This window comes from Mustela erminea, chromosome 7, assembly GCF_009829155.1.
Source record: "Mustela erminea isolate mMusErm1 chromosome 7, mMusErm1.Pri, whole genome shotgun sequence".
Taxonomy (NCBI): Eukaryota; Metazoa; Chordata; class Mammalia; order Carnivora; family Mustelidae; genus Mustela; species Mustela erminea.
Window position 1 is genome coordinate 28,250,099 of NC_045620.1, and position 22,841 is coordinate 28,272,939.

Genomic DNA, 22,841 nt, shown 5'->3' on the forward strand with positions numbered 1-22,841 from the left:
AGACAGAGACAGAGAGAGTGGTTTCACCAGGAGGCTCTGTCCTCTGTCTCCAGGCCCTTTGCCTCTGCTCTCCTTTTCCCTCATCTTACCCCCTGTCTGTCATTTTTTGGGATCCCAGGCCTTCAAGCCCCACCTCTTCCCCCCACCCCCCGCACCCCTGCCTGGGCCTTCTGTACCCCCTCCCAATCAGCCCTACCCACAAAGATGCACCTGGCTGAGAGCCCACTGCCCCTGGGGAAGCCCAGACCCTTCCCCTCTGGTTTCTCAGCCACAGCCCCCCTTCTCGTTCCTTCTCCCTGCTTCCCTGCGCCTCTCTTCCAGGCAGTACTGAAGTCCTTCCTACACACACGCTATTTTTGTACCATCACTCTCTCCTTCCTCTCCCCCTTCCCCCTACATTCACTTACTTCCTGCTTTTCCTTCACCTCGGCCCAGCTCTGAAAGAACCGGGCCCCTCGGGCGCGCGCCCACTGCTCCCACCCCCCAAGAGGGGCCTTCAGCTTTGGGGCCCAGGGGCAGGACCACTCCGGGAGGGGCCTAAGGCAGACACCCCCGCCCCGTCCCCCCTCCACCTCCACTCCCGTGCCGCCTCCAGCCGCTCGCCAGCCGGCGGGAAGCAGGGACTAACCGCGGCCCCGAGTCCGGAGGCTAGGGGAAGGAGGTCGGCCGCAACTTCCCCAGTCCACCTTAAGAGGACGATGTAGCCAGCTCGCGGCGCTGACCTTAGAAAAACAAGTTTGCGCAAAGTGGAGCGGGGGCCCCGGCCTCTGGGCAGCCCCGGCGGCGCTCCCACTGCCTCCTAGCCCTCGCCGGCGGCGCAGGTCCGAGCGCGGCGGGCGGGCGAGCGGAGCGGAGCTGGGGGCCGGGGACAGGGGGACAGGGGAGCGGGGAGGGAGCGGCGCGGGCGCGCGAACTGGCACATTGTTGCAGCCGGCGGCCCGTCCGGTCCCGGGCGCTCGCGAGGCGCGCCGGCGGCGGGGATCGCGGAGCCGCTCCCCGGGCTGCAACCGCGGGGCCCGGCGTGGGGGAGCTAGGGCCGCCGCGCGGGCGAGGGGGCGACGCAGCCCTCCGCCTCCCCCACCTTCCCCCTCCCCACCTCCCGCCCCCCGGGCGCGCGGCTGGCGGCCGACACTGGGCTGGCGGGCCCGAGCCCCGCAGCCTCCCCGGGCGGGCGGGAAGGAGGGAGGCGGGGAGGGCAGGCGGGAGGGGGCCGGGCTGCCAGGAGGGCGGGGGCAGCGGCCGGGACTGCGGGCCGGGAGCGAGCCGAGCCGAGCCGCCGGCGCCGCGAGGAGCCCGGGCGGGGCAGGTGGGCAGCGGCGGAGGCGGCGCGGCGGGGCTCGGCGGGGCTCGGCGGGCTGCCCTCGCCCCTGCGCGCGCGGTCCTCCTCTCTCCCGCGCTGGCGGCCGCGATCTGCGCGCCGCCTCGCTCACTCCTCTCCCGCTCTCTCTCTCCTTCTCTCTCTCTCCCTCTTTCTCTCTCTCCCCTCTTCCCCTCTCTCGCCTCTCCGTGTCTCTGGCTCTCCGCCTGGCTCCCTCGGGTCTGTTTTTCTCTCCTGCCGCCTCTCCCTGGCCGTTCCCTGGCTTTATTTCTCGCGCGCTTGGGGTCTCTCCCCGTCTCGGTCTCTAGATCTCTCGGGGTTGGGGGGGTGGGTGTTCTCCGAAAATCGCAGCGGTGACGGCGGCTCCTAAGCCGCTCCAGGCGCCTGTTCCGGGTGGGGGGGGGGGGAGCCCGGCCGGGAGGGGAGGTGGGGGGGGGGGAGAGGAGGGGGGAGCCTTAGTCATTTCCCCGCTCCAGCCTGCGCCCGCCCGAGCGCGCACTCACCGCCGCTCTCCCTCCTCGCTCCGCAGCCGCGGCCCATGGAGCCCGCCGGCCCGGCCCCCGGCCGCCTCGGGCCGCTGCTCTGCCTGCTGCTGGCCGCGTCCTGCGCCTGGACAGGTAAGCACCCCTGCCCCCCGCGGCTGCCGTCCCCCAACTGCGGGCCCAGGCCTGCCAGAGCGCCAGTGGGAGCCACTGGGCTAATGTCCAGCAGTAGTAAGGGGAGACATGTCTGTAACTGGAGTTACAGATGCAGAAACTGAGGCCCAGAGACGGCCAGCCACTTGCCCAAGGTCACACAGCCATGGGTAGGACCCACTCTCCCTCTCTCCTGTGTGGGCATTGTGCTGGGCCCTGTGCTGGGCAGTGGGACGTACCCAGATGAGTTGGTCCACCCAGCCCCTGCCCAATCTGATGGGGAAGGCAGGCTGTCAGAAGCTTTCTGAGCTAGGTGCCCCTGGCTTCTCTAGAAGCTCCTTCCCTGGACTTATGCTTTCCGCACGTCTGACTTCAGGGTCTGAGAGGAGGGGGTCGGGGTAGAGGTCCCTCAGGTGCTACCTGGAAAGGAAGAGAAGCAGGCTGTTGCCATTAAGGAAGAGTGAGCTTTCCCTCTGGTGCGTGGAGCAACACGGTGTTGGTGTGTGTATGGCAGAGAGAGAGAGGAAGGGAGGCCGCAATAACTCCGGGGGTGAGCTGCTGTGATCAACAGATCCTAATGCGAAAGCACGAAAGCACGGTGGATTGTCCCTGGGTTTGCCAAAGCCTCTTGCTAGATGGTCTGCTCCTTGCTGTTCTCCCGGCTCCCCCACTTCCTCCTGCCTGCCTTCCCCGGGCTTCCACGCAGCTCCCTGCAGTTCAGGTGCTCTGTGGGGCTGTTACCTGTGGCTCTGAGCATGTCTTTTTGTTGGCCTACATCAAACACCTGGCTGTCTCCAGCCCTCGGCAGGCTCTGAAGGCTACCGTGTATGTTCGCCAAGGGGTGAGGTCACCATTCAGGAGTCCTGCTTCTTAAAGGGGTTTTGCAAAACCAAGGGTCTCCTGGGAGGGCCTGGGTGGCAGTGTAATGGCTTTAAAGGAGTTGGGGTGGGGGAGAAGAATGGGGAATCTTGTTGTAGGCAGAGGGGTCCACACCATCCTTCTCTAGGAGGAAGGTAAAGATGAGCTCAGTACCCACCTCCCCCCCCCCACCCCTCCTTTTGCATTTGCCTAGAGACTGGTAACCATCTGATAGCAGTGAGGAAGGGAGAACTAGCAAAGAGTGGGTGGGGGGAGAAGTGGGGGTGGACAGCAGCTTCTCTCTGCCCTGCAGTTTCCCCAGAACCCCAGGGATCTACGTAGGCATCCCCCACCCCACCGCGGGTCTTCCCAGTATGTTTGGGTCCTGGCTGGGCGGAAGGAAACACTGATACATTTCAAGTCTGCTTGGTGAGGGGCATCTCCAGTCTGATCCACTTCTTGCTGCCCGAGCCACCCTTTCCACCCTGCGGAAGTCCTAGTTCCTGCCCCACGTCCTTCCTGGATCTGGCCTGGAAATGCACAAGTGTCTCTCACAAGTACTTCATTTTCCTGACACAGGGAATGGGGCCCAAGTTAATTTCTAAATGTCTGTTCCAGACCCTTCTCCAGCCAGGACCCCGTGGTTCAGTTTCTGGCAAATGACCTGGTGAGGCTGATTAGCAAGTGTTCGGATGGGCAGCCTGCCTTTCCTGGGGCGCTGGCCGGGAACACCGACACCCTTCTTGTGAGCAAATCTCCCCTTTTTGCCTATAAAAACAATCTATAAAATGGTAAAGATTAGGCCATAAAACTTCCGTTCCAATCCATTCAGCATCAATAGCCTGAAAAAGTGGGAGCAGCAGAGGGGCCAAGATTAACTTTGAAATAAATAAATCTGAGGAGGTGAGAACACATTTCTTGACCGAGGGTGGTGGGACAGGGGTGGGGCGTCGCCGTCATAGCTGAAGTCTGCCAGCCTCCTTCCCTCTGTGTCCTCCGGGCTTCTGGTCACACTCTGGGCCCCGGCATGGGCTTCACCTGGTCTGGCTGCCGGATGGGGCTGCGGCAGCTCCCCCTCCCTCGGCTGCTCCCAGCGTGGAGTTTATGACAAAGCACAAGAGAGGCAGGACAGAAGGGCAGGAAGGTAGAAGGAGGCAGTTGTCCAATTTTCCAAGAAAATAGATTTGTTCGAGTGAGAAACTCAAATGTCAGGCTTAGGAAGGCGGCGTGAGATTGAATGACTACTAATGTCTCAGGAAGAACTGTCAGCCTGGTGGGGTGGGGGGGCGTGTGTCATGTGATTGCTGGGGCCCCACATGATCACCGCTTGCAGGGGGCCGGTCATGTGAATTATCTGGGTTGGGGAAGGCAGGAGAAGAAGTTTCTAAAGATTGCTTTTAGCACAAATGCTGCCAAAGGGAAATTCTAAAAAGATGCCAGTGAAGTCACCAACCTGTGTTCTTGGAGCCGACGTGAAGCCTGTTTCCTAAAACAACCTCTCTGAGGGCCATTCGGAGCCTGGGAGTAGGGCAAGGGTCTCGGGGACACCTGGGCAGCCCCACAGCACCTGGCATCCGTTCTGCAGGCTCTTTGCTTGGTCCCACTGAGGTCACGGGCTTCTGGGGCCCCTACTGGGTAGGTCTCGGTGACTCCCCCTGGCTCCTCCCCCTGTCCTAGAGGAGGCCAGGCCAAGATGGGGTTCAGGTGTTGGGGGCCAACTGGGCTCTCTAGCGACCTTCTGACCCTTTGGTAGAGGGGGACACGCTGGTGGCTCCTGTGTACTTTCCTAACTGGTGAAATTAGTCTCACTTCCTCTTTCTCAAAAAGACAACGGGGGTGGGGGGCTCTTTGACCCCAATGGACTCTGGCTGTTGGAAGTTTCTTTTAAACCCATGGTGTTCTCTGGGTCCTTTCTGGTCATGAAGTATTCCTTCACCAACTCCTTGGAGACCCATGGTGTGGTGTGATTCAATCTGTATTTGTAGTCATTTGGCATGTTTGAGATCCTGATGGGAACCACATGTGGAGAAGAAGGAGAATCCATGTCTTTGAATGGTAACAGCAACAGCACCCGAGACTGTGCGCTGAGGGCCTGCCTATGTCATCTCATTAGCGTGAGGTGGCTTTTATCCCCATTTTGCAGATGAGGAAAATCGAGTCCCAACTTGGAGAAGTAACTTGTCTCAGGAGTAAGTGGCAGGGGGACTTAGTCCAGCCTGGAAGGAGTGAGAGGAGCCCCCTCTGGGCTCACATGGAGGTTTGTCAAGAGTTCCTTCTGGGGCAGGAGCCCTTCCCTGAGTCATAGTCGCTTCCTGGAAGGCACACTGAAGATGGAAACATCAAGAGCCCCTCGCCAGTGGCAGCTCATGGGAGCCATGTGACTTCCACCAGAGCCCCCCATCTGGGCTGCCGAGCTCTGGAGGCCCCCAGAGCTGGAATATTCCTCCTTGCATCTTCCCGGTGCCCTTTGCGACAGATGGAGAGGGGGTGTGTGAGAGGAAGGGAGTCTAAAACTGTTGTACGGAGCCCACACACACTCGCTCGTTGCTTCCAATGGCTCCGTGCGACAGGTTATTTTCTTATTTGTAGAGTCTTGGACTGATGGAAGGCTCTCCCCCCCACCCCTCTTTTTAAATGTGCTCAGATTTCTGGCCTGTCAACACAACGCAGATCATGTCACTCCCCAGCTCCAAACTGTTGAGTGGGTCCAAGTTTTTTCCAAAAACACTTGAAAAGAAAAGAAAAGTGCAGCAGCCTGTGTGGGCTCCCTCCCTGACAGGCCTTACTCTCAGGCACATATTTCCCCAAAAGCTGACCTGACAAGACGGGCTGGCCCCCTGTAGACCGCAGTTTGCCCAGCCCGCCAAGCGGGGGAGCCCCTAAGACCTGAGAAGCCCCAGAGTGGTAGAATCCCACACTGGACCCTGTTTACTGCAGCGTTCCCCAAACATATGAACACGAGGCGTTTGGCTTGGGCAAGGCTTGCGAACATGCGGTCTGACCCAGTTTGGTAAATGCTTGTGTACCCATCCGTGCCCTCAGCTCAACTCTCTCATCTCTGGGCCTTCGCGGATGCTGTTCCCACTGGCAGAGCTCCCCTTCCCTGCACCTCCTTATCTTCATATGCCCAAACCTGTTCCTCTTTCAGTTGGAGCCAAGGGAGCTCCTCCTTCTCTGAACCGTACCCACCGCCAGGATTGTCTCCCCCCCCACCCCCATGGAGGCTACTTGTTGCTTTCTCCTTGTTTCCTGGCCATATGCATACGTGGTTCGCATCTGGTGGGCGTGGTGGTTCTGGATCCAGAAGCGAGAGCCACGGAGGGTGAATCCCAGCTCCGCCGCCTGTGGGGCCACCTCCAGCGCTTGGTGTGTGTCTCAGTTCCCTCCTCAGGAAGACAGAGATGACCTCAGCAACTGTTTCAAGAATCAAGTGCATTGACGCACACACGTGTATGCTTGCCACTGTGCCTGGCAGGGAGCAAGCGCTCGGCACACGTCTGCCAGCCAGCCTCGCGGCCACCATCGCTTTGTTCTCCTGGGATTTCCTCCTCTACCAAAGTGGGGCTGACTTTTGTGAAGTACCCGGCACAGCTTCTTGCAGGCACTGGGCACGAAATCACAAACACTGTCATGGGAGGGCGTGGTGTTCCACTTGGGGTTTTTCCCTGTAGCTGTGGGGGCCCTTGGAGGCTGGATGACTGCAGGCGATCTCCAGACTAGTGGGATTTAATTGTCTGTTCCTGGGACTGAGGCTGTGGGCGCAGGCTGCCTCTAGGTGTCTCTGTCCGGATCCACGGGTTTGGAATTGTGCGCTCCCAGACCCGGAAAGCCAGAGGGGGAGCCTGGGAGAGCCCCTGGTGGTCTCGCTGAGCGCCTCACCATGCCCCACTGGACAAGAGAGCCCAGCACTTGTGGGCTCACACCCCAGATCCACAGCAAGGCATGGATGGGATGCCAAGCGCCCTTTCTTCTAGGCCAAGCCTTTTTAAAACTGGGCTGTGCTGGAAGTTTCCATTGTTAAAGCCAGAAATCTGACAGGATCCCGAATTCCATGGAAAAATACTAAAGTAATAATAACAGGAACTACTGTTTCCAGCCACTTAACGGGGCTGAGCACTGTATGCTGGCTGGCCTGTATGATCCCGGTGGTACTCAGTTAGCCTGGGCGATGTGCACAGTTACCAGATCACTGGACTAATGAAGAGATTGGGTCAGAGAAGTGGAGCAACTTACCAAGGCCACATCCGGACCGAGTCCAGATGACAACCCAGATCAGCCTGACTGCAGAGCGCAGGCTGTTAGGTAGACATCGCTCAGCCTTGTTTGACAGGTGGAGAAACCAAGGCCCCGGAGGGCTGGCATCCTGCTTTCTTGGTGCTCCTCTCGTATTTCTGTCAATCAGCGTATCCTCCCCAGGAGCTGGAGGTGGCCCATGTTCCCAGGATGGGTTTCCGTCCCATACTGGTGAAGGAAGCATCTATTTTCACAGCTGAAACTGCTTTCCTGTTCCCTTGAGCGTTGCTGGGGCAGGTCTCTTGACGGAGCCCCCCCCCACCCCCCGCAAGATGGATTTTCCCCATCAGGTGTCTGGCCAGGCCCTCCGTCCAGAGAGATGCAAAACAGACGAGGTGGAAGTCAGGCCACGACACAGATCGGCTCTTTGTGTCTGTGAGATTTCCTGGCACAGCCACTTGGGGGCACAGGGGGTGAGATGGCCGCAGATTGGCTCCAGGAGCCTAAGGGATCAGTGGGGGAGATGGAAAGCCCGGAGCAAGCGAGCAGGGAGCCTCTGTGCCTAGAGAGCCAGTCAGAGGGGTGGACCCCTAGGGCCTGCTCTATTGCCAACCGTGTCCCCAGAAATGGAAGCCTCGGTGGAAGGACAGAGTGTCCTTTGTGCTAGGAATGAGCTGGGCCTCGAATCCATGCTCTCCTTCCTTACCTTTTTATTTTGGAAAACTTTAAACATGCACAAAAATGAGCAGGAATAGCGGGACGACCCCTGGCTTCCACACTGATCTGTCATTCTTTTTTGACTGCCCGCCCCCCGACTTTACTGGGAGCGGAGGGGTCAGGGGAGCTTTGGAAAACAAATGCTAGACATCAGGAGTCACTTCTGCCATTACTAGTCTGACTCACATCCCTCGATATGCTCCGTGGTCTAGTGCCCCCAATGTGCCCACAAGCGTGGAGTCCTTCACCCACAGTTCACAGAAAAGGAAACCGAGGCTCCTGAAAGCCAAGTTGGGCTCCTCCCATGGCCATGTAGCCAGTGAGAGTTAAAGCCAGATCCTAGCCTTGGTTTACTCTTAACCACTTTGCTATTCTTGTTATAATCATTTTAGTTATAAATATTGGTCCAACAAGTACTTTTGAACAGCTACTATGTGCCTGGGTGGCTCTAGTTGCTGGGGTGACAACCATGGGTAGGCAAAAACACCTGTTCTCAGAGAGCTGATGTTCTAGTAAGGAAGAAAAACAGACCCAAGTAAATATTGCATCAGGTGGAGACAGGTGCTGTGAAGAAAAGGAAAGCAAGATGAGGCATAGAAGGTTGAGTGGGGACAGGAGGAGGGCCTCTCTGAAGAGTGGAGGCCTGAATAATACTGAAGAAGCAGCCATGGGAATATCAGGAGAGCGAGCCATGTAGAAGGAATAGCAAGTGCAAAGGCCCTGGGGCTGGAAAGAGTTTTCTTTGATCCAGGGATAACAAGGAGGCCAGAGAGCCTGGAGTGAAGGGAGATAGGCAGTATGGCAATTGGAAGAGGTGAGGGCCAGACAAAATAGGATCTGGCTCACTGAGCACCTTGACATTGAACATGTCAGGCCTTGTGATAGAATCATTACTCTGTGCCTCACCTCATTAAATTCTCACCACAATTCTATGAAGTGGGAAATATTATTATTGGACAGATGAAGAAATCAAGACTCAGAGAGGTACAGTGACTTGCCCAAGGTCACACAGCTTGTAAGTGCAGAGCTAGGGTTTGAGCCCTGGCCCTAAGTGCTGCAGCATCCTTGTCACTGCTTTCCTGCTTCCACTATTGCCCCCTCCCATGTCATCACCCAGAGCAGCTCACTGAATTAAATACTCCTTTCTCCTGCTCCAAACTTCTCGGTGGTTCCCACTGCCCTTAGAATAAAATCAAACTTCTTACCATGATCCATGGGGCATGGCATTTTCCTAACCACGTCTGTCTGTCTGACCTCATCTCAATCCACCCCCTCCTTCCTCTGTGGCTTATGGCCACAGCAGCCCTCCTTCTGGCCCTCTTAGGCACTAGCCTCTTTCTTGCCTCAGGGCCTTTGTACATGCTCTTCTCTCCTACTGAAACAACTTCCTGGCTCTTGCTTCCTTCAGGTTTCAGCAGTAATCTCGCCTCATCAGAGGGGCCTTTCCCAGCCACCCCATTCTGCAAGTGGGTCTCCCCTTCTCTATCATGACAACAAAATTGTTTCTGAGCACTCCGAGCCATTTCTGTATTTGTGTCATTCTTTCAGCCTTTTGTCCCCTGCTAGGATGTAAGATGTTCCTACATGAGAGTAGGAACTGTGTCCGTCTTAGTCACTGCTGGGCCTCCTGGGGCCTGAGCACAGGGGCCGGCAGCAGTAGGCAGGCTAATACATATGGCTGAAAGAAGGAACAGGTGGGTAGTAAGATCCCCATTTTCAGGAAAAGGCTCAGAGCCTTGAGGTCACATAGGCAGTAACCCTGGTCTGAAAGCACAGTCCTGCCCTCACTACTTCTGTGGCTGGGGTCGTGGCCATGGCATGGATCCCCGCCCCTCCTGCTGTCATAGTGAGCCCGAAAATGTCAAGAAGCACACAAATGTCAGGGCCAGCCTGGGTGGAGGGAGGTAGCCAAGACACCTGAGAACTGGTACTTAAAATTCGGGCTGTCCAAAACGGCTTGCCCCAGTGTCGGCACCGTGATGAATGAGCTGGCAAACCATGAAAGGTGAATGCCGTTAGTGCTCCAGTCTCTTGGTCGCGGTGGGTTTGGAGGGCCCAGCCCGACGTCAGCCGCTCCCAAAAAGTCATTCATTGCGTGAGGCCGCCCGGCACAGCGGGGTGAGGGTGCAGGTGAAGTCCGACTGCTCCGCGGCCCCGTGACCCTGAGCATCAGCCTTTTCCTCTGTAAAACGGGAGTAGTACCCGCCCTCTCTTGCTGGGTCCCTGTGGTGGTTCGGCGAGGCCCGTCGTCTTGCTGGCAATAGCGGTGCGTGATGCTGCCCCGCCGTGGTTACTATTACTGTTATTGTTGCCTGGTCATCGTGTCCTGGTTTGGGGCTGGGAAGAGTGAGTGGGACCCCCGTTCTATCTGTTCAGTGGCAGCGAGAGCTGAAACCCACACGCTGCCCCTCTCAGCCTCAGTTTCTCCTTCTGTGAAGCAGAGGCTCACCTTGGTGGCCCTCCTGTGGGCTCCTGCCTGCTCCAATGCCTCAGCCTGGACCCCTTCTCACCCTTTGTCTTGCTGACACCCCAGGCTCTCTCTCCAGGAGGGGGGGGCAGTGGAATGGCCGTCAGCTCTGGGACCAATTCCTGAGTTCAAATCCAACATGCGCCTCTTACTCTGTAAGCAGGGGCTCTGGAGCAAGGGCCTTTCCCTGTTCTGACCCTCACTTTCTCCATCTGTAAAATGGAACCTCTGCCCCTGTTTCCTCTCGCACGGGGACTGTTGAGGGTTAAGGGAATGAAGAGCTGTGGAAAGTGCTTTGTGAGCTACAAGGAGCGCTATAAAAGGCATCGGTGAATAGTGTCAGCTTGGGGAAAAAATCTCATCCAGAGACTGTCTGCTGTCGGCAGCAGGGTGTGCTGAAACCTTGGCAAATGCCGTTTAATAAATGCGTGTTGCTTTTAAGGGGGCCTTTATCTCGGCTAGGAAAATGTGTGTGCGTCCTTGGCAGCCTGAGAATACAGCAGCCTGAGCTGGAGGGGACCCCATTGTGGCAGGGGGAAGCGATCACTCTCCAGCCCCAGGAGCAGCTATCTGTCTGCGCCCTGCTTCTGGCCCTGCTCTGCCTCTCAGGGTTACAGCTTCCTCACCTGGAGGAAGGGGACAGCGACAATAGCAGTCCCCTAGCCGGGCTGTCATCGTGACAGTGAAGTGAGGGGTCCCCGTTCTGTGACCTCATGCACACGTGGGACCCATGGGAGAGCCCGGCCCTCTCCCTAGAGGAACAGTGGGGCCTGCGGTCAGAAGGACTCACCTGGGTCCTCAGCCTGTCCAGGTCCCACCTTTGGGCCTCAGTTTCTCCGTCTGCAAAATGGGAAGGTGAGAAGCAGATCCTTACTTAGGTTGTTGAGGCACCAAGTATGGTGGATGATGTGGTGGTGTCCCCGTGTGCTCTCCCTGCCTCAGCGGGACCGCCGAGGCCTGCTAGACACAAAGTGTGTTTATAGCACATGTGTACCTTTCCCAGTGCTTTGCAGGCATTGTTTCCTCCCCTCCAGGTCCCTCCTGCACCGTGCCAACACTCACTAGGGCCTTCGAGCCTCCCCATCTCTGTGCCTTCTGGCCAGAAGTGGGCTCAGCCTGCTTACAGGGGCTGCAATGAGTGGGCTCATGCGTATGTCGGCCGGAGCCGGTTCTGCGTCAGAAAGAATGCTTCGCTCCTCGGTCTTAAAGCCGTGATCATCCATCATCCCCTCCATCCTTAAATGTCTGCCGCATGGCCATGGCTGCCCCGCGTGACGTGCTTCCTCTCTGCGTACTTCACACGCGTTAGCCTAGAATGACCGTAGTGTTATTGTTATCATCGTCCCCATTCTACAGATGGCAAACCATAAGTCCGGAGGGGTTAAGACATTTCCTGGAGTCTCATAAGTGGCAGAGTTAGAATCTAAACCTGAACAGGATATAGCTGGGTACAAAACTAAGTGCCTGCTCTTAAAGGGCCTATAGGTAAGTCTAGGGTAGGGCCATGGCGCTAACGAAACTGACAAATACCCATGTGATATGTTATGTGGTAGGTGATATGGAGGAAAATAAAACAGAGCAAGGGCCATGAAGCGGGGAGTGTTTTATACAGAGTGGCCAGGGAAGGCCTTTCAGGTAGGCCTGAAGGAGGTAAAGGAGCTAGAGTGTAGCTATCTAGGGGATGAGAGTACCAGGCAGAGGCAGAGGTGAGTGCAAAGGGCCTGTGGTGAATAGAGACTCTGGCATGATTGGGAGCAAGATGTCATGCCCTGATGGCCACCAGAAGGATTCTAGGTCTCGCTTAGAGTGCAGTGAAGGCTGCAGGAGGGTTTGGCGCAAAGGAAGATATTACCTGGCTTAGGTTTTAGGGGCTCCACTGGCTGTAAGGAGAGCATGTATTGTAGAGAAAGGAGGTGGAGGCAAGAAGGCCAGTTTGGAAGCCGAGGTAAGGATGCAGGTCAGGGACGGTGGTACAGTCAGGTGACTAGAAGAGATCAGAGTTTGGCCAGATCCTGGCAATACCCGCTCATTGCTGGGCTGGGGGCTGGGGGCTGGGGGCTCGGGCGGGGAGGGGGAGGGCAGTGGTCCTTCTGACCACTCACATCTGATGTTGGGGAGAGAGAGAGTTGGACCCCCTTTTTTTACAGTTTCGAGAAAGCGGAGGCTCTGAGAAGAGTGATTTTGCTAAGTCTCCCCTCTGGGGGTGAGCCATAGGGGCCATCTGGCCCCAGAGCCTGTGCTCTGGACTGTTGGCCCCCCAGGAGTTTCCCTGCTGCGTGGAGGGAGCTGCAGGGGTCTGCCTGCTCCCTACAAGGATATGGCACAGTGCCCAGTGCCAAGAGCTGCCTGGAGTGGGGGTGGAGGAGAGAGTGCCCCTGTTTTATTTACAAGGCCATGTGCCTTTCTATTTGCACTGTCTATGATGCAGCTGATTGTTTCTACCGCGGCACGATGGGTCTGTCCGCCGGTGCCAGGAGACGGCTCCCAGTGCTGGCCTCCTGTGCAGATGGCCCCTGAAGCCCAATCCTAGGCTAGCCCCATCCCCTCTTGCTCACGGTCAAGGAGCATGTCCCAAGGACTCCGCCCTGCTGCCTGGATTGTGCAGAGCCCTTTCCTGTCTTCTGCCTCTTTTCTCCTGTGGTTCCCCTTTCCTGGAATGCCTTCCCGGCTCTCCAGCCTCTGTCAACCTTCATGACGAGGCTCACTGGCCACCACCTCCAATAGTCTTCCCACATCCCACCACTCTCCCAGGACCCCTCCATGTGGCCGGTGCCTGTGCTGGAGACTAGGCCCCACAAGGGCTAGGACCCGTGTACTCAGCTTTGTGTCCTGTAACTTTGAGGACTGGACTTGGCACTGGCGTGAGGTTCGGGAGAGCACAAGTGGACGAGGCCTCCTCCAGAGAAAGTAAGTGCGTCACTGCGGCTCTCGGAGCCCTGGAACACTGGCGTCGAGCCCTGAGCCCCCATCTCGGGAAATGCAGGATCCACGAGCCCTCCACCCAGGCAGCCCCTCCGTGGATCAGCCCGAGGGGCTGTCTGCTCTCTGCCCTGGGGGGTGGGTTTCAGGTTTGGGGCAGGCCTCTTCACTGCCTAAGCACAGAGTAAACAGGTGCCCCAAGCTGGCCATCAGCCATCAATGCACATCAGCCACTGAGGACATACCTGTCCCTCCCCTTCTCTCACCACCATCGAGTATGGAAACCTGTGCATGCCAGGCACCTTCGGGCACGTGGTCACACGGGTGTGCTGCAAACACACTGTCGCCCCTGCTCCCAGCACTCTGCTAGTGCACACACTCACATTCATATGCCCGTCCCCCGTAGCACTCAGGTTCCCTCCCCCACCCCCGCCACTCTCTACCTATGCATGCACACACACACACACCCGTGCACGCCCCCCCTCCTGTGGTCTCCAGCCGGCTGTGCCCACACCCCTCCCAGACATCTGCTCACACCCTTGGGCACAGACACACCCTCTCGTGCTGCCACCACGTTCACACACACCTGGGCCATGCATGATTCACATACTTTCCCCCATGTAGTTTGCACCCCCTTGTGCTGCTGTTTGCTGGGCCATCCGTGCACACTCGTGAGCAACACTCTTGCACTTGCCGGCACACACGCATCATCTCCTGCGCGTGCATACTTGTGTACACACCCCTTTGGTTTGGCACACTCATGGACCTAGGTGCCCTCTCCCGCGTCTGTTCCTTCATTCCTGTGTGCACACTCAGCCACACTCCTGCACTGCACGCTGGGACACACAACCCAGAAGATGCCAAAGGCAGCCACTGACAAGGTGTGGGGGGGGGGGGGGGACGGGGTCATAAACCAGCAGTGCTCCCTGCCCCAGGACGGCCAGGAACGGTCGTGGTCACGGAAGGGGCCACTGAGCTCCCCAGCTGTGGGGCCCAGTGCAGGGTCCTGAGGCCCCCGGGCATGGCTGGAGCTCTGGCCATGGCCTCCCAGACCCCAGGGCTCCTTGAGTTTGTGGAAATCTGACAGTGGCCGCCCGCCTGTCTCACAGCAAGTCCAGGGGGCTGTCCTTACCTGCTGCCCAGACCGCTCCTGTTAGAAAACTTACTCCTAGGTTTTATTTTATGACTTTAATTCTTTTCCAAAAGAAGTAAATGTTCACTGAAGAGACACGATTTCCATATATTGTTTAGTCTAAAGCGAAAAAGAAAATGGGCCGACCCCTGGCCTCATTTCCCAGACACAACAAACCTTAGCATCATGGTGTTGGTCACGCTAGATCATTTTCTTAAGACGTTCCAGCGATCAGTCAGCATCTGCACACGTTTCTCGAGCATCTGGTCTGGGCCTAACACTGTGTCAGGAGCCGGGGAAAAGCGGCAGTGAACAAAACAGACAAGGTTTCTGGAGGGGAGGCTCATTTAGACAGTAAAGAGGTCTGTAACATACATAGTACACGTATAGACTTTTCTTATTAGAGTACTGTAAATATTTAATACTCATCGAGTTTAAGAACTCTGAAAAAGATCCAAAATAGAACGAAAAACCTCTCAGGTTTAGATTCATGATGCAGAGAGAGTTGCGTTTTATAGCCTTGTATCTATAGTACCTGGCTGTTGTTTATTTAAATATGGTTTTATTTTATTTTACAAAGTCATAATCATACCGAAAGCACGGTTTTTCTTATTTTTTTATTGCACGAGTCATGCAAACAGAAAACATAAAAGCAAAATCCCTTGTAAATCTACTACAGAATTAACCATGGCTAATCTTTAATATGCACCTTGGTTTTTTTTTTTTTGTTTTTTTTTTTTAACTTAGCAGTCTGAGACCAACTGAATGTGTCACTCAGTAAGGACTCTGATCTTTTGATATATTTTCGTGTTGATAATTGTCATTCGTCACCGTCCTTTTCAATGGCTGTAGACTCGGTCCTCCTGTGGGTTCACCATCACAGGATCAGTCAGTCTCCTTCTCTTAGACATTAGGACATTTTCAGGTTATTTTTATAAGAGCACCCGAGTGAATGAAGCAAAATGTTTGCTCAGATTCTTAGTTATTGGAGTATGATTTTACATTGTTTTTTCTCATATGCTAACGACATCAAAATGTGGATTGCAGCTACCTTTGCTGGTATTCTCTGAGATCATTATTGTGTTTTTATACTTTTTCGTTTTCTCGACATGCTTTGCCACGAACAGGTTTCATTTGCATAATCACAATGTCATTTATAATTACGCCCCGCAAAAAATGTCCACATTACCAGCTCTCATGGTGCTGGCTTTTTTAGGCCTCCCTATAAGCCCCCCTAGGGGATAGGCCCTAATTCACTCCGCCATCCCCTCTCTCATGGGCAGCCTGGGTTTTTTCCTCCCTCAACTGTTTCAAGATCGTCATGTGGGAACCCCACACCCTGCTTGGGGTTATGTCCTCGCGGAACAGCCCCGCAAAGGCTGGCGAACAGCTTTCACACCTTTGGAACATCGTGCCAAACTGCCTCCCCAGGAGGATGTTCCAATTTCCCCTCCCACCGGCAGCCTGCGAGAATGCCTGCCCAGCCGCCCTCCTCTCCTGGAGACGGTTCAGGCGCCTGGACCGCGGCTCTCCCTTGCCAGGGAGTGCAGGGAGAGAGCAGGAAATGGTTTTGCCCGCAATGCCAGCATGATGACCCCAGGCCCAGAACCGCAGGAGTGATTTTTAACAAGCCCGGTTTCCAGAACAGAACCTGCGGAGAAAAAGCAAAGCAAAGCAAGCAAGGGGGAAAAAAAAAAAAAAAAACCTCTCTGTTGGAAAAAACACACATATACACAGATTAAAATAATATTTGGCACTTACGTCGCACTTTTAAAATTCTTCAAACGCTTTATAAACACTAGCTAATTAATTAAGCCGCCTAAATCTGGCTGCAGTTGGTGGAGAGAGCTCAGAGAAGCTAAAAAAAAAAGGGGGGGGGACCAGCCCTCCCCAACTCCAGATTTTATTGTCGCCTGCCCGGGGTGTGATTACAGGCCTCCGGCTGCACCCCAAGAATAGCCTTGCTCCAACACGTTGCACGCCTGGTTCTGTAGCCGGCTCCTGCTCGCACCGCTCCTCTCACCAGCTGCTGACTCACAGCCCTGGGCCGCGTTATTGATAAGGATAATAATAACCGGCATCTATTCTACACGCCCTGGGGCCGGGCGTGGTGGGGGGGGGCCCAGCTTGCACTGTCTCCCGGATATGCCTGGGGCAGCTCCATTCAGCCTCAGCCAAGCAGAAGCTGAGAGAGGGGCTTGGCCGGGGAGCAAGTGAAACCCCGCCTTCATTCATGCGTGCCTGCGTTCATTGAGCATCTACTTACCGAGGGCCCGGAGCTGCCAGACATTTTTCCAAGCAGGGGGTTGGAAACTGTTCCTTGTGGATGCTGCATCCTGGTTGGGGGGAAACATGACAATCAAGGATATAAATGTTATATCTGTGATAATAATGGGAACAGACACTGAAATCTACCCAGCCCCTATGAGGCAAGCACTTATGTCCCGCCGTGCCCTAGTGCTCAGGACGGTCCTGGGGAGTGGACGCCGGTACCCCCACTTTGTGGGTGATGGCATGGAGGCCCAGGGAAGGTGGTGCTGGGCTGGCTAAGAGAGGAACTGGCACCTGTGCTCCCTCCAAGCGGCATTTCCGGTTCCTCCAGTGGCCCAAGCTGGAATGCACACCCATTGGGGTTTTTCTTGGCTGCTTGCTATTGGCAGGTGCCTGTGCTGTCTCAAGGGGCTGCCTCTGCCTCTGGGGGCCTCCTCCGTGTGCCAGTCACACACCTGGCCAGCAGCTCCAGCCTGAGCCCCTGCCCTCTGTGGGTGCTGTGGGCATAGGGAGTGTCGGGCCGCAGTCTGGCTGCAGCTCTGCGTCTCGGGCCCTTGCTGGGAGAACCAGGAGACCCCCAGCCCAGAAGACAGGCATGGGATGATGGGCACAGGGGTGGAGAGGCCTGTTCTGAGGCCCTGGGCTTGTTGGTAGGGAGGGCAGACTGGAGTCCTTGGGCTTCCGGTGGTGCCAGGCCATGGATGGGTGACAGATTCCCAGCTCTCACTCCTGCCCGGCCAGAGCCAGAGGGCATCTGCTGTACAGGGCAAAGGTGGCCTAGGGCAAGGTGTCAGGATGGGACAGGATCATACTGCAGGTCATTGAGTGACCAGGAGGAGACAGATCCCCCTGTCCGCACCTACATCAGCTGCCACGACCTCCTGTCTGTCTTTTACTCTCTCTTCTCCCACTCCGACACCCACGCTCACGGTCCCTGCCCGTCTGCCTCTCCCTCCACCACCAAACCTGGCTCAGAATCGGACCCTGAGAGCATTTGGACCTGAGTATCTTGCCAGCTTCTCTCAGCAGCTTCTCATGGCCCACTTGCCTTCCTGGCTGTGCCCCCCACCCGCCAACCCCATCGTCACCACCATGTCCTCTGTCCGGATTCCCTGCCTCACGGGCCCGACTGCTCTCCAGTTTGGGGCTCAGGCCCCTCCCCTCCACCACCCTTAGGAAATGTTGCAGGGACTCAGCCGGGGTTCCTTGAGGCCTGCCTTGCGTCCAGCCCCTGTTGTGTTCCCAGCACTCAGGACAGCCTGGCCCACAGGCGCATTAGAGCAAGGGCGGGCTGGAAGTTCACACAACAGACCCCCCTCTCGTTTATTTGTTGTGAGATGACAGTAGCTTCCCTGTGCCCTGCCTAGTGCTAAGTAACTTCTAGGTGTCGTTGCATTTTCTTCTCTGAACAAAGCAGAGGGCTAGGGGATGCTCTGCCCATCTTGTAGCTAAGGAAACTGAGTCTCAGAACCAGGGGACAAGCGCGGGTCATGTTTGAATAAAAGGTGAACCACGGCCTGAAACGGCCTGAGCCACATTTCAGGCCGCCTCAGATGGCTCTGAAGGCCTATCCCTGGCCAGGGTTGTTGGTTGGTCCTGCCAGAGACCCACTGAGATGGAAACTGATGGACACATGAGGAAACCGAGGCTCGAGAGCCATGAAGGGACCTGCTCAGACTCAGGGCAGCACTCCCATCCGCATCCACGTCCTGTTGGATGTTCTTGGCCCAGCTGAGGGCCATCGTCACAGAGCAGTAAGGTCTGAGCCGGGACTCAAATCCAAGTCCTCCCGCTCCACGACTCCACAGCCTGGACGAGCCCCAGCTGCTGGTGGCTTCCCCGCTCGAGGGCCTGCTTCCTGGGCCAGGCCCCAAAGAACCTAAGCTCCGTGTGGAGCCCCACGCACACTGTGCTGCCCCCCACCTCTGAGCCCCTGCCCCGCTGTGCCCTCTGTCAGGAATGTTGTGCCCCTCACATCCTGGGAAGTTCAGAGTCCATCTCAGATCTGACTGTTCCGCAGAGGGCTCAGGACCTCCAGCCCAACCCTGGCACATCACTGACCTCGGTTTCCTCGGTTGTGATGGGGTGTCCCCTTACAGACTTGGGAGAGCTACTCCCGGAGTGCACTCGGTCACGGAGCTGTTGTGTGTAAACTCGTGAGGAGATGCGCAGGATCACGGCACGATGAGTTAACAACTGCTCTGTATTCCCTCCAGGTGTGGCCGGTGAGGCGGGGCTGCAGGTGATCCAGCCTGACAAGTCAGTGTCTGTCGCAGCCGGACAGACAGCCACTCTGCGCTGCACCATGACCTCCCTGCTCCCCACAGGGCCAGTTCAGTGGTTCAGGGGGATAGGGCCAGCCCGGGAGTTAATCTTCAGTTTCAAAGGAGGCCACTTTCCCCGAGTAACAAATGCTTCAGACACCACAAGGAGAAACAACATGGACTTTTCCATCCGCATCAGTAACATCACCCCAGCAGACACCGGAACCTACTACTGTGTGAAGTTCCAGAAGGGGACCCCTGATGATGTGGAGTTTAAGTCTGGACCAGGCACCCAGGTCACTGTGAGCGGTGAGTATGGCCTGGGCCCCCTTAGTTGCCTGGTTGTGACAACAAGTCAATAAAAATATCCTCCATTGTCTAACCAACATCTGAGAATCAGGTCTTGTGGTGGGTGTCCCCGACTTCAGCCCCTTCCACGGATCAGGGAAGTTGAGACCTGGGGAGGTCATGATGCTTGCTCAAGGTCCCTGATAAATGGTGGAAAAGTCTAGAACCCCAGTCTGTGGGTCCAAAGCTGTCGACTTTTCCAATCCTGACCAGCCCTCTGGTCCAGGGATGAGGGAAGTACAGTCTGAGTGACTTGCCCAGTCACATGACCCAGTCTTACTCCTGCCTCCAGAGAGTGTCCCCTCCATCTGGCTGACTCTTCTCGACTCAACACTTACTGAGCACCTGCTGTGTGCAGGCTCTGGTCTGCATGCCGGGGAAGCAGGGAACAAAACAGGCAAGATCTCCTTTCTCACGAAGCTCACGTTCCCTTCCCTTCCTGTGGACGAATGCACCCAGCACAGGGAGGTGGGGTGTGTCTCCCACCCAGCTCTGCCTTCCCCGCTCTGTGACCTCTGATGAGTTGTCCGCACACTGGGCCCAGTGTTCTTGTCTCTCTGTGACAGCGTGACCCCACAGAGCCACTGTGGGGACTGAAGGAGAACTTAAAGCGCCCAGAGCAGGGCCTGGCACGGGATCAGTGTCCCAGGAGCATAGCCAGGATAGGCCCGAGCCATGGGACCTTGACCGGGTCACTTTCGCTCCCAGATCCCGAATGTAAGTGGGGTTTGGGGGGTGATGGGTGCCTTGCAACCTGGGCTGCTCATTAGAATCCCCTGGGAAACAAAGATCCCCAGCCCCCGGCTCCCCCTTAGATATTCTGACTGACTTCATCAGACATGAACCGGGGCAGGTGAATTTTTTATCTGCTCCAGGGGACGGTGATGTGTGGTTGGGGCTGAAGAGCCCTAAGCTGGGGGTTCCCCGAGGTCACAGACGAAACACTGAATTTTTCTCCCCCTTGCTCCCTGGAGCTGGGAGAGGAGCTTTTCGGTGGGTGAGTGTTTCACAAGAGCCTGTGCCCATGACCACTGTGAGTGGAGTGGCCAGGACATCCTCCCGAGGAGCACAACTGGGGCCAAGCGGCTTCCTGTCATCCGGCCTAGGGAGGGGACAGCGACACCCTGCTCAGATCCCAGCTTCACGACCAGGGACCTTCCCATCCTCCAGCACGTGTGCCCCTGACAAGGGGCTGGGCTCCCCGCACACACTCACCACTCAGCCCCAGAGCCCTCCCTGCCTCAACACACCCGAAACGTCCCGGCCAAAATCTGTCCTGCCTCTCTCAGACATGCTCCCGGCTTTCTGTAAATAGCTGATCTGCGGGAATACGCCTGTGATCCCATTTACGTTTTGAAAGCCATTTCGCCAAACTTGCTTCCTGAGGGGATGATTAAAAGAAGAGGGAGAGAATCATAATTTGCTGGTTTCTGTCGCTTTTCTCGTTTGGGGTTCTGCGTGGCAGCGGCAGGGAGCAGGTCTGGGGACTCTTCCGGTGTTCCCGCCAAGCTTTCGTTTTGTCTTCTTACTGCCTAAAGGACAAATACGTAGTTTCAGAAGTGACCAGGACCAGATCTTAGGATAATAATCACCGGTGTTGTTTATTAAGCACCTACGGTATGCCACGTTCTGCATTTTATGTGCATCCTCGCCAATCACCGACATGGTGTTTTGACCCACTTTGTACCAGAACAGACACTGAGATGCAGGAAGAAAGAACAGAGAAGCTAAACTGAATCAGGGTGTGTGGGGGGGCGGGGGAGGTGAGATGAGCTCTGCCCTTTATTCACGGCGTGCTCTGGACCAGCCGTGTTCCCCCTGAGCCTTGTCCCCCTAAATGGGACCATCCTGGGGCCCCCCTGAAAGGGCTGGCTGAGGGGTGAAGGAGCCATGGGGCAAGGAGGAATCAGCCCGGTGTCCGGTGCCCAAGATGCTGCCCGTGAGTGGTAACCAAGCACAGCCCCTTGCCCCTCCAGGGGCATTTGGGCCGCTGCTGGTTTCATGACTTCACTAACACACCTGACCTCAACATGTTCCATGTATTTTAGGAAACAAGTTAAATACTTGCAAATGTAAATATTTGTAATATTTTGTATGTTTGTTGTAGAAGGTGTTGGTAATAATTAACAATTTAGAGATACTCTATAGAAACTTCTATGGGTGAAATACCCCCGCTCCCCGTTTGATTCACTGATGTGTGAGCTTTCAGGACGCCGGATGGCTTCTCCCTGCTTGTAGTCCCGTGTCTCTGCCCTTGAAATTAACTCATGATTAAGAAATTAACCAACTTGGGCTTTCTCAGCACTCGGTAATCTTGGTTTTCAATCCAAAGCAGACCCAAGAAAAGAACACAGTTTCAGAAAAACATCCCTTCATTCTCTCCTTCTTGGATTCAGGGATGGCGCAGATGAGACCCTATGGAATATTTGTGGAAAGATTGGAAACTAGAGTTAATTCGTAAATATCTGAACAGAGAGCTCTGAATGTAGATCAGGTTTGGGATAAAGATCGATCTGTGTTTGTTTGGTTCTGAGAAGCATTTTCAGTGTTTTATTCAAAGTGAAACTGCTTACATTCCCTTACTTGCCCCTCCCTGCAACCCCGGGAAGAAGAAATGCCTCCTGTCCCATGTCACAGACGGAGAGCCACACTGTGCCACGGCCACACCTGTGGTCAGCTGGCCAGCCTGGTTCCCCTCTCCCCTGCACGGACTGTTGAACCTGTTGCAAACCTCAGTGAGGTTTGCAGGGAGGCAGCTAGGAATGGTTGATGCCAACAGTCAGACCCATCAGAAACGTCCTTCCTGTGCCCAGATTGGTGGGAAGTCACCTGGCAGAGAAGAGAAGGGGCGACTTGAACTCAGGCCTGGAACTGCACCTGGGCCCTGCCCCCGACCCAGAGTTCAACTCTGGGACCGTGGGGCCTCCTCCGTTCAAGGAGAAGACACGGCCCTCTGCACACTATCAGAAGGGCGGTGCATTCTCCACAGCGTCTCACACGTATTCTGAGCGCTGATGACCACAGTCATGCTCACTGTTCACAAATGCTCCTCTTGTAGCCAAACCCTCTCCCCCCGTGGTGTCTGGCCCCACGGCCAGGGCCTCGCCGGAGCAGACAGTGAACTTCACCTGCAAGTCCCACGGCTTCTCCCCCAGAAACATCACCCTGAGATGGTTCAGAAACGGGAATGAACTGGCAGCCTCCCAGACCAGCGTGGACCCAGAGGGAAACAGAACGTCCTACAGCATCTCCAGCACAACCAGACTGGTGCTGGCCCCGGGGGATGTTCGCTCCCAGGTCATCTGCGAGGTGACCCACGTGACCCTGCAGGGGGGCCCTCCTCTTCGTGGGACTGCCAACCTGTCTGAGGTCCTCCGAGGTAGATGCCCCTGCCCCCAAACCCCAGCCCAGGTCTGGCCCCCAAGTCTCCAAGCCTGCCCCTCCCCCGCTCCCTGCCCCAAGCCCTTGGTTCCCTGGAGTCTGACCCCTTGCAGACCCTCCAGGTCACCTGCAGCTAGATGTGCCATCCCCTCCTACTGTTTCCATGGCCGCCGTGGGATGAACACCTACCACGTGCCAAGCACTGTGCTCAGTAGTTTGCTTTACTCTAACACAACAATTCCAATTATTGAGCACCTGCTGTACTCCATGCCACCGTGTGCTTGGTGGGGTCATTTAT

At 56.2% G+C, this 22,841-nt stretch overlaps 1 protein-coding gene across 6 annotated transcripts in view; it reads left to right on the forward strand.

The window, feature by feature from the left end:
* Positions 1–448: 448 nt before the first annotated feature.
* LOC116595153 (tyrosine-protein phosphatase non-receptor type substrate 1-like) overlaps positions 449–22,841 on the forward strand; it is a 38,760-nt gene continuing 16,367 nt past the window's right edge. For 2 of the 6 annotated variants that reach the window (XR_004287539.1, XM_032351211.1), the window contains exons 1-3: positions 1,560–1,935; positions 18,767–19,123; positions 22,221–22,541. Coding sequence is in view for 5 of the 6 variants with exons in the window: in XM_032351211.1 (XP_032207102.1) it covers positions 1,857–1,935; positions 18,767–19,123; positions 22,221–22,541 (757 nt within the window). In the remaining variant the exon portion in view is untranslated. Of the gene's footprint in view, positions 822–1,287; positions 1,307–1,559; positions 1,936–18,766; positions 19,124–22,220; positions 22,542–22,841 lie in introns of those variants that run through there. The other 4 variants (XM_032351209.1, XM_032351210.1, XM_032351212.1 and 1 more) reach the window with 4 other exon arrangements.